The sequence below is a fragment of the Hirundo rustica genome, unplaced genomic scaffold, assembly GCF_015227805.2.
Source record: "Hirundo rustica isolate bHirRus1 unplaced genomic scaffold, bHirRus1.pri.v3 scaffold_518_arrow_ctg1, whole genome shotgun sequence".
NCBI classification, from domain to species: Eukaryota; Metazoa; Chordata; class Aves; order Passeriformes; family Hirundinidae; genus Hirundo; species Hirundo rustica.
The window spans coordinates 1-16,798 of record NW_026690562.1 but is presented as its reverse complement, the minus strand read 5'-3'; the positions used below and the strand labels follow the sequence as shown (position 1 = coordinate 16,798).

The 16,798-nt window shown below is 51.5% G+C and overlaps 2 protein-coding genes across 2 annotated transcripts; one reads left to right on the top strand and one right to left on the bottom strand.

The window, feature by feature from the left end:
* Positions 1-133: 133 nt before the first annotated feature.
* MRPS18B (mitochondrial ribosomal protein S18B) lies at positions 134-1,291 on the bottom strand (the record flags this gene model as incomplete). The annotated part of the gene is made up of 4 exons (XM_040054176.2): positions 1,189-1,291; positions 789-888; positions 591-688; positions 134-202 (listed from the first exon to the last, which is right to left on the bottom strand). Coding segments are annotated over exons 1-4 (342 nt in total), but the record flags the coding sequence as incomplete, so codon positions are not given.
* A 268-nt stretch (positions 1,292-1,559) lies between these two features.
* On the top strand, positions 1,560-16,664 carry PPP1R10 (protein phosphatase 1 regulatory subunit 10; the record flags this gene model as incomplete). Its single annotated transcript, XM_040054175.2, has 14 exons — positions 1,560-1,618; positions 2,038-2,680; positions 6,890-7,008; positions 7,099-7,185; positions 9,113-9,248; positions 9,584-9,635; positions 10,021-10,098; positions 10,194-10,364; positions 10,872-10,971; positions 11,477-11,586; positions 12,039-12,139; positions 13,956-14,100; positions 15,318-15,473; positions 16,418-16,664. Coding segments are annotated over exons 3-14 (1,490 nt in total), but the record flags the coding sequence as incomplete, so codon positions are not given.
* Positions 16,665-16,798: the final 134 nt, after the last annotated feature.

The following is a 16,798-nucleotide window of genomic DNA, read 5'->3' as shown; positions in this document are numbered from 1 at the left end:
AAAAAACCAATAAAAAGGGGGTAATTAGCAGAAAGACACATAAAGAAGAGATTAAGAGAATAAAAATAAAGGGAAAAGGGGAGCAGAAGGAAAAGCAGGAACACGGCCCCCAAACTTTTCCCCTCGAACTCACCCGAAAATCCACGAGAAGGTTCCGGTCCCGACAGATGGGGCAGGGGTTCCCCACACGCTTCCCCCGGCGCTGAGGGAAAAGGGGGAACGGGACCAGTCCGAGTCACTCCCAGTAACCCCTGCAGTGTCCCAGTCACTTCCAGTAACCCCTGCAGTGTTCCAGTGCCTCCCAGTAACCCCCAGAATGTCCCAGTGCCTCCCAGTAACCCCCAGAACGTCCCAGTGTCCCCCGATGTGCCACTGAGAGGCCTCAAGATGCCGCAGTGGCCCCCAAAATGGCAGCTGAGGTGCCTCGGGAGTGCCCCAAACGCCCCCAGTCCCCTCCCAGTGCCTCCCAGTGTCGCCCCAGTCCCTCCCAGAAGCTCTCGAGCAGCAGCACGAGGGACCCCAGCTCCATCCCGAGACCCCCAGACCCCCTGAGACGCCTCCCAGTGCCTCCCAGTGCTCCCAGTGCTCACCAGACAGGCCTTGCGGGTGCGCTGGGGGGGCACGGATCCCTTGTGGTTGCGGCGGAAGCCGTGCCACACCGGCTTGTCACCGTAGGTGGCCCGGTATTCTGGGGTGGGGGGACATTTTGGGAGGGGGTTATTGAGGGGTTAGGGACCCCAAAACCCTCCTGGACCCCCCCCCCTCCAAATCCGCTCCCCCACACGAACCTTCGCTCTCCAGGTACTCCCAGGGCCGGTCCTGGTAGGGGGAAGGGGCGGGCGGGGGTTCCTTGGGGGTTTCTTGGGTGCTGCAGAACCGGGGGAGGTCCTGAGGGAGGGTTATGACGTCAAAGCCGTGTTCAGAGCGATGACATCACACACTTCTCACCGCCCAACCCTCGGCAGTGACGTCATCGCAATGCGGACAGTGACGTAACGCCTCCCCGCGGCCCGCGCGCCCCCTAGCGGGGCAGAAGCACGACGGGCGCGCGATGACGTCACCGGCCCCGCCCGCCGCACGTGGCGCGCGCTCCCCGTTCTCCTTCACCCCCTTCTCCCCCTCAGATCCCGACCCCCCACACACCCCCGGCTATCCGCGGTTCCCCCTCCCGCCGCTGCCCCGCCGCACCTGAGCCCACCGCGGCCTCCTCACGCCGCCCCCTGCCGCCGCCCTCAGCGCCGCCGCCGCCCAGGCCAGCGCCATCTTCCCGCCTCTCCCTCAGGCCCCGCCCCGCGCCTCTCCCTCACGCGGGGGCGGGGCGCCGCCATCTTGCCGTGCGGCCGCTTTCCGCCCCCCCCCCAACAGCTGCAGGCGGCCGCGCATGCGCAGAGCGCCCCCCCGCCCTCCCCGAATTAGAACTGCGCCACACGGCGCGCGGACAATGGCGGGCGGCGGCCGCGCGTGCGCAGTGAGGGCCCCGCGCAGGCGCCGTTGGGCGGCTAAACGGCCACGGGGGGGGCGTCCCGCGCGAGCCGGGAGGCGTGGCGAAGCGCGAGGCGTGTCCCGGTATAAAAAGCCCCGTCGGGCTGCGCCGCCGCCATTCTGAGGGCTGGTGGAGGTGAGTAGAGAGCTGCGCTGGGCCGGGTTGTTTCGGGCGGGGAAGGGGGCGCGGGGGGGATTTTCCCCTCTTTTTTGGCTTTGGTGGGGGCTCTTCAAACGCCAAGCATCGTTTATTTGGGGAAAAATGCGGCTTGCCCCGTTCCAAAGCCCCTCCGGGGCCGCCGCCGCCGCCCTCATGTTCCCTCAGAGCTGAGCCCCCCCCACTTCCAAGGGCGTTTCCTCGTGTTTTTTTTTTCTTTTTTCTCCCCTTTAAAACTCTAAATTCTCCCTGGGGATAACAACTTCTAATCGCTTCGTGTCTTTTCTTCTTCGCTTCTAATTTCTTTTTTTTCAATTTTTTCCCTTTTTTTTTTTTTGTCGTTATGCCCATCCCCCACCTCCCCCCCTCCCTTTTATTTTTCCTTTCCCCCGCTCCAGGTTTGGTTGGTCTTGAGAGACGCCGTCGCCTTTACCACGAGAGAAAAAAAAGCCAATACAAACAATACAAAATACAATACAATACGCGAACAAAACAACAAATACTATATATACAACAAAGAGGGGAAGGAAAAAAACCAGGTTTTCTGTCCCCCTTTGCCGTGAAGAGCCGCCGCAGCCTCTCCGTCCTTTGGACCGTCCTTGGAAGCCGTTCCAAACCCGAAGGAAACTGCCACTTTAAAAAACATACTTCCCTCTTCTTTCCCCCCAAAAAAACAAAGGCAAAACCCACTTTCTTTTTTTTTTTTTTTTTTTGACAAAAAAAAAACCCAAGCAACTTTTTTTATTACTATTTTTTTTTTTGGTTTCTAGCTGGACAAATTTAGCTCGATTCACTCCTTAGGGCTTCAAAAAAAATAAGAAAAAAAAATACAAGAAAAACAACAACCAAAAAAAAAAAAAAAAAACCCAAGGGAAAAAACGCTTTAAGCAACCAAAATACCAGTCAAGCTGCAAAAAAAAAGTTGCTGCGTTTTTTTTAACGCCATGATTAAAATCAAACGAATTTTTTGGCTCTAACGCCACCTCCAAATGCCAAAATCCAAACCTTGAAGCGCTGTCGGCTGAGAAAAAAAATTGGATAGTAAGTGTTGAATTTTCAGCAGGCTCCCCCTTCCCCTTTTAAAGAAAATACAAGAAAAAAAGAAACCCTTTTAAAAAAACCGATTTTATGGTCACAAAGAGCAAAAAAAAAAAAAAAATAATGGGAGGAAGAGCCCCCCCCGTGGGCTGTGCCTAAAGGTGGTGAAAGCTGGAAATTTTGGGGGGATTTCGGGAGAAAAAAGCGGTTTCGGATGAGGAGGGGTCCACGAGCAGCTCCCACGGTTTAAAAAAAAAAAAACAAAAAACCAAAAATCCCGCATAAAAAACCCCCCAAAACCTCCCGAAAAAGCTGGAAAACGGCCCCCAAAAAATAACCCCCCCCTCCCGAAAAAGAAAAGCGCGGTGCGGGGTGACGGAATTTCGGGAATTTGGGGGATTTCGGGAATTTTCGGGGCATTCCCGGCGAGCAATCTGTACATAAAGATTGCAAAAAAAAAAGGGGGGAAAACAAAATTTGGGTGGGGGGGAAAAGGGAGGGGAAAAAAAAAGGCAAAACCGCGCGGAGGGGGAGGGTTTGGAAATTTTCAACAGAAAAAAGCTGATTTCTTTCCTATTTTTATTTTTTAGGTGCCATTTTAGGATTGTTTTTTGCGCTGAGAAACGCGGGGTGGGACGGGGGGGGGGGGAAGAAAAGGTTAAAAACCGGGAGATTTTACGGTTTGGGGTGAAATTGGGGAGCGGGGGGGTCGCAGTCTAGCAATAAAGGTGGCTAGGCAGGCCGAGCTTTTCCCAAATCCTGCTTTTTTTCCCCTCAGAAAATGGATTTTAAATGTTTTCCCCCCCCCCTCCCCTTTCCCCTCAGAACCTTTGCTCGGGCAGCTCCAAAATGGCGCCCGCTCTTTGTCTGCCACGATCCGGACGGGAGGGTTTTAAATTATTTATATTTTCCCTCATTAATGCCGCGGGTTTGGGGGTTTTTATTGCAGCTCTGACCCCCCCCCCCCGCCTTGCTTTTTGCCTTTTTTAAAAATTTTTTTTTGTTTTAATTGGAGTTTTTGAGGTGTTTAATCCCAGCCTTGGTGGGTTTTTTTTAAGGGTTTAGGGGGGGACAACGGAGGTTTAACGGATTTCTCTTTGTCTCTTGTGTCTGTGTGTCCCCCCCCTGCTTTTTTAAACCTTCCCAAAATCCCTCAAAACTCCCCAAATTTGGGGGATTTTTTTTTCCCCAGCTCTAAAATGGCGCCGAGGCCTGGCCGTTGATGCCCCTCCCACCGTGGGGCCCCCCCTTGAAATTCCATTTTCCCCCCTTTTTTCAGCCCCCCTCTTCCCAAAATCCCCTTTTTAACCCCCCCCTTCCACCCGCAGGACCCGCAAAATCCTCTTTTTCCACAGGATTTTTATATTTTTAATTTTTTTTTTCCTTTTCTCCGTTCCCTTTTCCTGCTTTTTGGGGGGATTTCAGGGGGGTTTTTTGGGGAATTTGGGAGGGGAGGGAGCAATGTCCTGGAGCTTTTGATAACCTTGAATTTCTCGTGACAGGGAAATGCTACCACTGGGCTTCACCCCCTCCCCTCTCACACACACCCAAACAAAAATAGGAATTTTGGGAGGGAGAAAACACCCCCAAAACTCCGGTTTTTTCCCCGATTTTCAATGGTTTTGCCCCGTTTTTGCAGCTTAGGAAGCTTTACCTCAGCAAAGGGAGGGAACGGCCACAACCCGGGTAAGCAAAAAAAAATCCTTTTTTTTTTTTTTCCTAAAAAAATTTTTTTTTTCAGTTATTTTTTTTTGGGGCTTAATTCCATTTCACGGCCTTTGGATCCAGGGTTTTTAAACATCCGAAATTCCCTTTTTTCCCCCTCGCTTTTCCCTCTCCTGGTGCATGCAGCAGTCGGGAGTTGGGTTTTTCCTCCTTTTTTATCCCCAGAATTCCACGGATTCGGGTGAAAACCGCCGAGATCCCTCCCAAAATTTCAGATTTTTGGGGAATAAACCCATTTATTTGGCATTAATTCCCCCCAAATTCCGCCCTTTTCTCCCCAGTGGTAGCATTTCCTATCGGGGGGGGCACGGGCAGTTCCCCCCCTTAAATTCCCCCCCAAAACCTCATTTTTTGGGGGGGTAAAATGAGTCAAAAACGCTGTAAAAACCTAATTTTGGGGAGGGGGGTTCAGGCCTTGAGGCACCCGATGCCCCCTCAGGTTTAACGAGCTGGGCGTTGTGTCCCCCCCTTCAAAAATGGGATTTTTCCCCTTTTTTGGGGGCGTTTTGGGCCTTTTGGGGACCCCCAGCTCCTTTAAGGGGGGGCAGCTGGGGCTTTACCTGTGTGGGACCCCAAAAATGAGAGGGGAAGGACCCAAAAAACCTTTTTGGGGAGGGGGTTTTGCCCCTCCCCCAGCACTGGGACCCCTCCCCTGCTCGTTTTTAGGGGGGAGGTCAAAGGTTACAGTGAAAAATTGGGGTTAAATCTCCAAATGTTGGGGTCCCCCTCTCGTTTTGGGGGGGTTTGTGCTGGTTTAATTTGTTCTTGTGTCTTTGCAGAGGGGTGGCTTTGCTGATCCCCCCCTCCCCAATTAATCTCTTTTCATAATTAGGGGTCGTATCCTTTAATCAATTAACACTTAACGAACCCCAGCTCTGGGTGCTGCCCCCAATCCCAAAAATTCGAGTTTTCAGCCCCCCAAAATTGAGATTTTCCAGAGGTTTTAAGCCCAAGAAACCTCCCCAGCTCCTCCCCCTGCCCTCGTTAAGGAAACTGGGTCATAATTAAGCTTTAATTAGTGGTGATTAATGATGTCAGAGCCTTAAACCCCCCCAGGAAGGGGGGGGGGGGGATCAGGATTGGGGTCAATGAGCGTCGGGTCATTAAGGGGGGGTTTGGCCTTAATTAATGCGGTGTTAATTAATGGTTGGTTCCCAGGCAGAGGGTTTAATGATGGCCTGAGTTTGGGGGGGACGTGACACCCCCAATTGTGACCCCTCCTGAAGTGGCAGCTTGTTAATTAACCCCTGGTTAATTAAACCTGGGGGAGGGTTTTTTGGTCGAAAAGCCCACCCCAGGCCTTTGTTCTGCTGGTTAATTAACAAAAAACTTAATGAAATTACGGGGGGGAAAAACTGGGAATGACAGATTCTGTCTCGGTTTTGGTTAATGGGTTTAATTAACCAAATTAATTGGGGGGGAGCTCAGGGTTTGTGCCATCCCCCCCCATGTGTGTGACCCGAAATCCTCACCCCTGGCGTTAATATTTTAATTCATTGATTAATTAATAAACGAGGTCACTGGAATGGCATCGGGGGGGGGGCTGTGACCCATTGGGGGTCCCTGGGCCCCATTTTGGGGACAATTCCCAGCTTTTTGGGTCATTTTCCAGCTTTTTGGAGGTCGATTTCGGGGGTTTGGAGTTGATTTCCTGCTTTTGGCCTTGGCTTCTCTTGTTTTACTTCGGTTTTCCGTCATTTTAGGGTTGATTTCTGGCTTTTTGGGGAGCTTTTCCTGCTTTTTGGGGAGCTTTTCCTGCTTTTTGGGGCCTATTTCCAGCTTTTTGAGGGCGGTTTCCTGGTTTTTAAGGCTGTGTTCCATCCTGGGGGCAGTTCCCAGCTCTTTGAGGTTGATTTTCCCCTTTTTGGTGTTGCTCTCCAGCTTTTTGGGGTGGTTTTCCAGGTTTTAGGGTTGATTTCCAGCTTCGTGAGGTTGATTTCCTCTTTCTGGTGTTGATTTCCAGCTTTTTGGGGTTGTTCTCCTCCTTTTTGGGGCAGAATTCTGGATTTTAGGTGCTTTTCCAGCTTTTTGAGGCTTATTTCCAGCTTTTTGGGGTCAATTCCCACCTTTTTAGGCTTGTTTCCAGTGTTTTGATGTGGTTTTTTCCAGCATTTGGAGTTAATTTCCCTCATTTTGAGCTCGATCTGCCTTTTAGGTTGGATTTCCAGCTTTTTGAGGTTGATTTCCATCTTTCTGGGGTTCTTTTCCACTTTTTTTGTGCTTGTGTCCCCCTTTTTCCCTTTTTTCGGGTTGGCTTTCATCTTTTAGGGTCAATTTCTAGGTTTTCAGGAGCGTTTTCCTCACATTTGGGGTGGTTTTCCAGCTTTTTGAGGTGGCTTTGTTCCATTTTAGGGCCCATTTCCCCGTTTTGCTCTCAGGACCTGACTCATCTCTCGTTTCTCCACCGGGATTTTTGCTTTCCGTGCTTCTCCCGGCTCTCCCCCGACTCCTAACCCTGTTTTTATTCCCATTTTCCCCCTTTTCCAGGCTGTTCCTGCCATGGGCTCCGGCCCCATCGACCCCAAGGAGCTCCTCAAGGGCCTCGATTGTTTCCTGGGCCGGGATGGGGAGGTCAAAACCATGGATGGCATCTCCAAAATATTCAGGTGAGACCCCCAAAACGCCCCTTTGCCAGCTCCCATTCCCTTCTTTTCCCAACGAACTGCCACTAATTCTTGTTAATTCCTGTTAATTAGCCTGATGAAGGACTCCCAGAAGATGGTGAGTCGCTGCATTTACCTGAACATCCTCCTGCAGACCCGGGCCCCGGACATCCTGAACAAGTGAGCGCGTGGAAAAGTGGGATTTTTGTGGGGATTTGGGGTGAATTTGGGTGGGTTTGGGTGCGTTTTAGTTTTTCCCAACCAGATCTCGATGGAATTCCCACTTTTTTCCCACAGATTTATCGTGGCCAAGTAAAATGCATTGAAAAGTGGATTTTGAGTGAATTTTGGGAGTGTTTTGGTGGCTTCGAGGTTTTCCCAGCCAGATCTGGACAGAATTCCCACTTTTTCCCCTCAGATTCATCCTGGCTATGTAACCACATGGAAAAGCAGATTTCTGTCGGATTTATATGCATTTTAGGTGGATTTTGACAGGATTTTTTTTTAATTTTGTGTGGATCCGGTTGGATTTTGCTGGATTCCAGCTTTCCCCAGCCAGATCTGGACGGAATTCCTGCTTTTTTCCCCTCAGATTCATCCTGGCTATGCAACCACATGGAAAAGCAGATTTCTGTTGGGTTTAGGTGGATTTTAAGTGGATTTTGACAGGATTTTTTTTTTAATTTTGTGTGGATCCAGTTGGATTTTGCTGGATTCCAGCTTTTCCCAGCCAGATCTGGACGGAATCCTGCTTTTTTCCCTCAGATTAATCCTGACTATGTAACCACATGGAAAAGCAGATTTCAGTTGGATTTAAGTGCATTTTAAGTGGATTTTGACGGGATTTTTTTTGAATTTTGTGTGGATCCGGTTGGATTTTGCTGGATTCCAGCTTTCCCCAGCCAGATCTGGACGGAATTCCCACTTTTTCCCCTCAGATTCATCCTGGCTATGCAACCACATGGAAAAGCGGATTTCAGTTGGATTTAGGTGGATTTTAAATGGATTTTGACAGGATTTTTTTCGAATTTTGGGTGGATTTTGCTGGATTCCAGCTTTCCCCAGCCAGATCTGGACAGAATTCCCACTTTTTCCCCTCAGATTCATCCTGGCAATGTAACCACATGGAAAAGCAGATTTCAGTTGGGTTTAGGTGGATTTTGACAGGATTTTTTTTGAATTTTGTGTGGATCCGGTTGGATTTTGCTGGATTCCAGGTGTTCCCAGCCAGATCTGGACGGAATTCCTGCTTTTTTCCCTCAGGTTCATCCTGGCAATGTAACCACATGGAAAAGCGGATTTCAGTTGGATTTAGATGCATTTTAGGTGGATTTTGACAGGATTTTTTTTGAATTTTGTGTGGATCGGTTGGATTTTGATGGATTCCAGCTTTCCCCGGCCAGATCTGGACGGAATTCCCACTTTTTCCCCCCCAGGTTCATCCTGGCTATGTAACCACATGGAAAAGCAGATTTCAGTTGGATTTAGGTGGATTTTAGGTGGATTTTGACAGGATTTTTTTTTAATTTCGTGTGGATCCAGTTGGATTTTGCTGGATTTGAGGTTTTCCCAGCCAGATCTGGACGGAATTCCCGCTTTTTCCCCTCAGATTCATCCTGGCAATGTAACCACATGGAAAAGCGGATTTCTGTTGGATTTAGGTGGATTTTAAATGGATTTTCACAGGATTTTTTTCAAATTTCGGGTGGATTTTGCTGGATTCCAGGTGTTCCCAGCCAGATCTGGACGGAATTCTCACTTTTTCCCCTCAGATTCATCCTGGCAGTGTAACTACATGGAAAAACAGATTTCAGTTGGATTTAGGTGGATTTTAAGTGGATTTTGACAGGATTTTTTTCAAATTTTGGGTGGATTTTGCTGGATTGCAGCTTTTCCCAGCCAGATCTGGACAGAATTCCTGCTTTTTCCCCTCAGATTTATCCTGGGTATGTAACCACATGGAAAAGCAGATTTCTGTCGGATTTAGGTGGATTTTAGGTGGATTTTGACAGGATTTTTTTTTATTTCGTGTGGATCCAGTTGGATTTTGCTGGATTCCAGCTTTCCCCAGCCAGACCTGGACGGAATTCCCGCTTTTTCCCCCCAGGTTCATCCGGATCGGAGGGTACAAGCTGCTCAACACGTGGCTGACGGGCTCCAAGGCCGCCAACAACGTCCCCTTCCTGCAGCAGCTGCTGCTCACGCTGCAGCACCTCCCGCTCACCGTCGACCACCTCAAGCAGGTCTGGGGGGCTTTGGGGGCGCCGGGGTGGCACCTGGGGGCGCCGGGGTGGCACCTGGGGACGCCACGAGTGGCTTTGGGTGACTCTGGGTCGCTGCTGAGCGGCTTTTGTCACTCCCAGAGTGGCTTTTGTCCCACTCCAAAGAGGGTTTTTGTCTCATTTGTGGCTCTTTAGGGGGTCTGGGGACACTCAGGTGGCACCTGGGGACTCCCAGAGTGGGTTTGGTGTCCCCTGGGGGGTTTTGTGTCCCCTGGGTGGGTTTTGTGTCCCCTGGGTGGGTTTTGTGTCCCCCAGGGTCACTTTTGTCCCCTCCTGATCCCTCATTTCCTTCCCAGAACAACACGGCCAAGCTGGTGAAACAGCTCAGCAAGTCCAGCGATGATGAGGGTGAGCAGAGACCCCCCCCAAAATCCACCTGGGACCCCCCCAAAAAATCCTTCAGATCCTTCAAATCTACCTGGGACCCCCCAAAAAATACCTCAGATCCTCCCAAAATCCACCTGAGACCCCCGAAAAAATCCTTCAGATCCTTCAAATCCACATGGGACCCCCCAAAAAATAACTCAGATCCTTCAAATCCACATGGGACCCCCCAAAAATCCCTGATATCCCCCAAAACTGCCCTTGGACCCTCCAAAACCTCTTCTGAACCCCCCCAAATCCCCCCTCAAACCCCCCAAACATCCTCTAGGTCACATTCCCTGCCCTCTGCTTGATTAGTCAGTGATTAACGACCGATTAATTAATGATTAATTCCCAATTAACCCCTCAGAGCTTCGGCGCCTGGCCTCCATCCTGGTCAGCGACTGGATGGGGGTGATCCGCTCCCAGAGCAGCTCTCAACCCACAGGTGAGCCCCAAAATCCCACCAAATTCCCTCAAAATCCCCCCCCCAAATTCCTTAAATCCGCCAAAAACCCCCCTCGCCTCCTTCTCCCGCCCCAGAACGGGATAAAAAGAAGAGGAAAGAGGAAAACAAAAGCAAAACCCCCGTGCCGGAGAAGCCTCAGGAGGCCAAAAATGAGGCCAAAAACGAGGAAATGCCCGAAAAAAAACGGGAAAAACCCAAATCCCTGCGGACCACGGCCCCCAGCCACGCCAAGTTCCGCTCCACAGGTGCGGATCGCGGGATTTGGGGGGATTTGGGGGGATTTTGGGGGGGATTTTGGGGCTGACCCGGGGGAGTTTGGGGAGTTTGGGGTGCGTTTGAGCTGTTTTAGGGGAGTTTGGGCCGGTTCTGGGTTCTTTTTTGGGAATTTAGAATTGGTTTTAAGGGAAACTGGGGCTGGTTTGGGAGATTTGGGGCTCTTTTGGGGAATTTGTGGTGGAACTGGGGCCGTTTTGGGGGAATTTTGGGTGGGTTTGGGGCTCGTTTAGGGAATTCTGGGCCCATTTAGGGTTGGTTTTGGGGATTTTTGGGAGCTGTTTAAGCTCTGGTTTTGGGGTTTTGGTGATTCTGAGCCATTTCAGGGTTGGTTTTGGAGATGTTTGGTGAATTTGGAGCTGTTTAAGCTCTGGTTTGGGGGTTTTGGTTTTTCAGGGCCATTTCAGGGTTGGTTTTGGAGATGTTTGGGGGATTTTTGGGGCTGTTTTTGTGGATTTCTGACCCTTTTTTCCCCTCAGGGTTGGAGCTGGAGATGCCGTCGCTGGCGCCGGTGAAGAAACCGAACTCATCCTCGTCCGACAAATACAGCCTGAAACCCGTCCCGGTCAAGAGGCAGAGGTGGGGTCTGGGGGATTTGGGACCATTTTTGGGGTCTCAGGGTCGGTTTCGGGGGGTTCAGAGCAGCTTTTGGGGGATTTGGGGCTGATTTGGAGGAAGCTGGGAATTTTTGGGGGGGTCTCAAGGCTGGTTTGGGGGTGGTTTTGGAGACAGTTTCAGGACTTTTCTGGGGGTCCCTGGGCCATTTTGGGGCGCAGTTTTAGGGGCCATTTTGGGTGTGGCTTCAGAACCATTTTGGGGCGCAGTTTTAGGGCCATTTTGGGTGTGGCTTCAGAACCATTTTGGGGCGCAGTTTTAGGGCCATTTTGGGTGTGGCTTCAGAACCATTTTGGGGCGCAGTTTTAGGGGCCATTTTGGGTGCTATTCTGAGGTCAGTTTTGGTGCTTTCAGGACTTCTTTTGAGCAAATTCGGGGCCATTTTTTGGGGTCGGTTGTGGGCTTTTTGGGGAATCTCGGGGGTTTTGGGGTGGTTTTGGGGGGTCCTGACCCTTTTTCCTCCCCGCAGCGCCCCGACAGCCCCCGGGGAGGCTCCTCTGGCCGAGAAGAAATACAAACCCCTCAACACGGCCCCAAACGCGGCCAAGGAGATCAAAGTGAAGATCATCCCCCCGCAGCGTGAGTTTGGGGCGATTTTGCGGGGATTTGGGGGGATTTTGGGACACCTGGCTGCCGTTTTGGGGTCGGTTCCGGTGCCATTTGGGGTCTCCTTTTGGAGCCATTTTGGAGTCGGTTTTGAGGAAGTTTTGGGATCGATTTGAGGTCGTTTTGGGACTGATTTAGGTCCCATTTTGAGAACGATTTGGGTCCAGGTTTGTGAGGTGATTCAGGTGCAGTTTTGGGGTGAACTTGAAAGGCATTTTTGGGGTGATTTCAGAGCCATTTTGTGGTGGATTTGGGCGCCATTTTAGGGACAATTTGAGCACAATTTTAAAGGGAGTTTAGGTGCCATTTTAGGAACAATTTGGATGCCATTTTGAGGACGATTTGGGCGCCATTTTGAGGACAATTTGGGACCCATTTTGGGGTGAATTTGGGATTTTTCGGTGACCCCTCTGTGCTCCCCACAGCCATGGAAGGCCTCGGGTTCCTGGACGCCCTGAACTCGGCGCCCGTCCCCGGCATCAAGATCAAGAAGAAGAAGAAAGTTCTGTCCCCGACAGCAGCCAAGGTGAGGGACACTTCGGGGACATTTTGGGGACATTTTGTTTCACTTTTGAGTCCTTTTTTAGGGACATTGTGTTGCTTTTTTGTCACCGTTTAGGATGTCAATTTGGCAGCCATTTTGTGGGCTCTGGCAGCCATTTTGTGGTCTTTTTGGCAGCGATTTTGTGGACTCTGGCAGCCATTTTGTGGGCTTTTTGTCAGCCATTTTGTGGTCTTTTTGGCAGCCATTTTGTGGGCTCTTTGGCAGCCATTTTGTGGACTCTGGCAGCCATTTTATGGGCTCTCTGGCAGCCATTTTGTGGTCTTTTTGGCAGCCATTTTGTGGGCTCTTTGGCAGCCATTTTGTGGGCTCTTTGGCAGCCATTTTGTGGACTCTGGCAGCCATTTTGTGTGCTCTTTGGCAGCCATTTTGTATGCTCTTTGGCAGCCATTTTGTGGTCTTTTTGGCAGCCATTTTGTATGCTCTTTGGCAGCCATTTTGTTGACTCTCTGGCAGCCATTTTGTATGCTCTTTGGCAGCCATTTTGTGGGCTCTTTGTCAGCCATTTTGTGAGCTCTTTGGCAGCCATTTTGTGGACTCTGGCAGCCATTTTGTGTGCTCTTTGGCAGCCATTTTGTATTCTTTTTGGCAGCCATTTTGTGGTCTTTTTGGCAGCCATTTTGTAGGCTCTTTGGCAGCCATTTTGTTGACTCTCTGGCAGCCATTTTGTATGCTCTTTGGCAGCCATTTTGTTGACTCTTTGGCAGCCATTTTGTGGGCTCTTTGTCAGCCATTTTGTGAGCTTTTTGGCAGCCATTTTGTAGGCTCTTTGGCAGCCATTTTGTATGCTCTTTGGCAGCCATTTTGTGGTCTTTTTGGCAGCCATTTTGTGGACTCTGGCAGCCATTTTGTTGACTCTTTGTCAGCCATTTTGTGAGCTCTTTGGCAGCCATTTTGTGGACTCTGGCAGCCATTTTGTGTGCTCTTTGGCAGCCATTTTGTATGCTCTTTGGCAGCCATTTTGTGGTCTTTTTGGCAGCCATTTTGTGGGCTCTTTGGCAGCCATTTTGTTGACTCTTTGGCAGCCATTTTGTGTGCTCTTTGGCAGCCATTTTGTTGACTCTTTGGCAGCCATTTTGTTGACTCTTTGGCAGCCATTTTGTGGACTCTGGCAGCCATTTTGTGAGCTCTTTGGCAGCCATTTTGTTGCTTGTTTGGCAGCCATTTTGTGGTCTCTTTGGCAGCCATTTTGTTGCTTGTTTGGCAGCCATTTTGTGTGCTCTTTGGCAGCCATTTTGTGTGCTCTTTGGCAGCCATTTTGTGTGCTCTTTGGCAGCCATTTTGTGGGCTCTTTGGCAGCCATTTTGTTGACTCTGGCAGCCATTTTGTGGACTCTGGCAGCCATTTTGTTGACTCTTTGGCAGCCATTTTGTGAGCTCTTTGGCAGCCATTTTGTGGACTCTGGCAGCCATTTTGTGGGCTCTTTGGCAGCCATTTTGTGGGCTCTTTGGCAGCCATTTTGTTGACTCTTTGGCAGCCATTTTGTGGACTCTGGCAGCCATTTTGTGTGCTCTTTGGCAGCCATTTTGTGTGCTCTTTGGCAGCCATTTTGTGGTCTTTTTGGCAGCCATTTTGTGGACTCTGGCAGCCATTTTGTGGTCTTTTTGGCAGCCATTTTGTGAACGCGCTTTGAATCCCTTTCTGAGGGCCAATTTGGCCGCCATTTTGCAAACGCTCCGGACGCCATTTTGGCGACGCTTCGGGAGCCGTTTCGGGAACGCTTTGGGGCATCATTTTGGGGTCGAACCACCCTGTTCTGACTCCCCTCGTGCTCCCCCAGCCCAGCCCCTTCGAGGGGAAGCCGGCACCGGAGCCCAGCACGGCCAAACCCTCGTCCCCGGAGCCGGCGGCCGCAGAGCCCATGGACACGGATCGGCCGGGGACGCCCGTGCCCGCCATCGAGGTGCCCGAGCCCATGGACACAGGTACGGCCTGGGCACAGCTTGGGGACAGCTTGGAGGCGTTGGGGGATTTCTGCGAGGGTTTAGAGCGGGTTTGGGGACGTTTGTGTGGGTTTGGGGACGTTTGTGTGGGTTTGGGGATGTTTGTGTGGGTTTGGGGATGGTTTGGGGACATTTGTGTGGGTTTGGGGACGGTTTGTGTGGGTTTGGGGACGTTTGTGTGGGTTTGGGGACGTTTGTGTGGGTTTGGGGACGGTTTGTGTGGGTTTGGGGACGTTTGTGTGGGTTTGGGGACAGTTTGAGGAGGTTTGGGGACGTTTGTGTGGGTTTGGGGACGGTTTGGGGACGGTTTGTGTGGGTTTGGGGATGTTTGTGTGGGTTTGGGGACGGTTTGTGTGGGTTTGGGGACGTTTGTGTGGGTTTGGGGACGTTTGTGTGGGTTTGGGGACGGTTTGAGGAGGTTTGGGGACGTTTGTGTGGGTTTGGGGACGGTTTGTGTGGGTTTGGGGACGGTTTGTGTGGGTTTGGGGACGGTTTGTGTGGGTTTGGGGACGTTTGTGTGGGTTTGGGGACGGTTTGGGGACGTTTGTGTGGGTTTGGGGACGGTTTGTGTGGGTTTGGGGGCGGTTTGTGTGGGTTTGGGGACGTTTGTGTGGGTTTGGGGACGGTTTGTGTGGGTTTGGGGACGTTTGTGTGGGTTTGGGGACGGTTTGTGTGGGTTTGGGGACGGTTTGTGTGGGTTTGGGGACGGTTTGTGTGGGTTTGGGGACGGTTTGTGTGGGTTTGGGGACGGTTTGTGTGGGTTTGGGGACAGTTTTGGAGAGTTTAGGGTGGATTTGGGGACAGTTTGAGGTTTGGGGACAGTTTGGGAGAGTTTAGGGTGGGTTTGGGTACAGTTTGAGGTTTGGGGACATTTTAGGGATGGTTTGGGGACAGTTTGGGAGCGTATAGGGTGGGTTTGGGGACAGTTTGAGGTTTGGGGACAATTTAGAGGCGTTTTGGGGACTTTGGGGAGTGTTTAGGGACAGTTTGAGGCCTTTTGGGACCCATTTTAGGAACCCTTTGAGTCCCTTTTCTGGGAATTTATCCGCCATTTTGAGACCGTTCCAGCCCCTTTCTGCTGCCAACCGCCCGGGAGCCATTTTGGTGTCACTTTTTCGCTCCCTGGGTTCCGTTTTGGGGTGAAACCCCGCGTTTTCGGGAGACCCCCCCTTTGCTGACCTGTCCCGGTGTCCCCTCAGGCTCCTCAGACACGGGCGGTGACCCCAAGGCCGCCGACGTCCCCTCGGAGGGCGGCCCGGCCCCGCGCAGGGCCCGCAAGAAGAAATCGGTGTCGTGGCCCGAGGAGGGGCGGCTGCGCGAGTACTTCTACTTCGAGCTCGACGAGACGGAGCGGGGTGAGCGCAAACGCCCGGAATTCACCCCGAAATCCCCTGGGAAAACCCCGCGGTTCCGCCCGGGATCCCTTTGGATCCTTCGAGGGGGTCTCCGGGAGCGTTTGGGGATCGTCTCGGGGCCGTTTTGTGGGGATCTTTGGGTCCCTTCTTGTGGGACCATTTGGGCGCCATTTTCTGAACGCTCGGCGGCCATTTTGTGACGTCATCTTGGGTCTGTTTTGGGAACACCTGGCGCCATTTTGGGGACACTTTGAGAGCCATTTCGTGGGGATCTTTGGGTGCTGTTTTTAGGAACGTTCTGGAAACAATTTAGGCGCGTTTAAGGGAGCATTTGGTGACCGTTTTTGTGGGCACTTTGAGCACCATTTTGTGAACACTTTGGGTTCCTTTTTCTGAACGCTTTGGGCGCCAATTTGTGGATCATTCAGGCGCCATTTTGAAAACCTTTCAGGCCCCATTTTGTGGATCATTTGGGCGCCATTTTGAAAACCCTTTAGGCACCATTTTATGGACACTTCAGGCGCCATTTTGAAAACCCTTCGGGTGCCATTTTGAAAACCCTTCAGGCGCCATTTTATGGACACTTTAGACGCCATTTTGAAAACCCTTCAGGTGCCATTTTGTGAACCCTTCAGGCGCCATTTTGAAAACCCTTCAGGCACCATTTTAGACGCCATTTTGTGAACCCTTCAGGCGCCATTTTGTGGACACTTTAGGTACCATTTTGCGAACCCTTCGGGTGCCATTTTAGACACCATTTTGAGAACCCTTCGGGTGCCATTTTGTGGACACTTTAGACGCCATTTTGTGGACACTTTAGGTACCATTTTGTGAACCCTTCGGGTGCCATTTTAGGCGCCATTTTGGACCATTTCCAACCCAGTCCAAACCAAACCAATCCCGGGATTTCTTTCCGCTGACGCGGAATTTTCTCCCGCTCGCAGTGAACGTGAACAAGATCAAGGACTTTGGCGAGGCGGCCAAGCGGGAGATGCTGAAGGACCGGCACGCCTTCGAGACGGCGCGGCGCCTCAGCCACGACTCCATGGAGGAGAAGGTGCCCTGGGCCTACCCCAAGGCCTTGGAGCTGCCGGCGCCGCTCGTCATCCCCGGCAGCGGCAGCCGCGAGCGCTTCACGCAGGCCGAGCGTGTCAAGGGCATCCTGCAGGAGATCTTCCTCTCCAAGGAGAGGTGAGGGGCGATTCCGGGGGGAACGATGGGAAATTTGGGAAATTGGAGGGGGTGGAACGTCCCGGAACTCCTTTTGGAGCTCCTCGGGAATGGGGGGTTTGCAGGGATCTGAGGTCAAAATGTCAGGGGTTCGT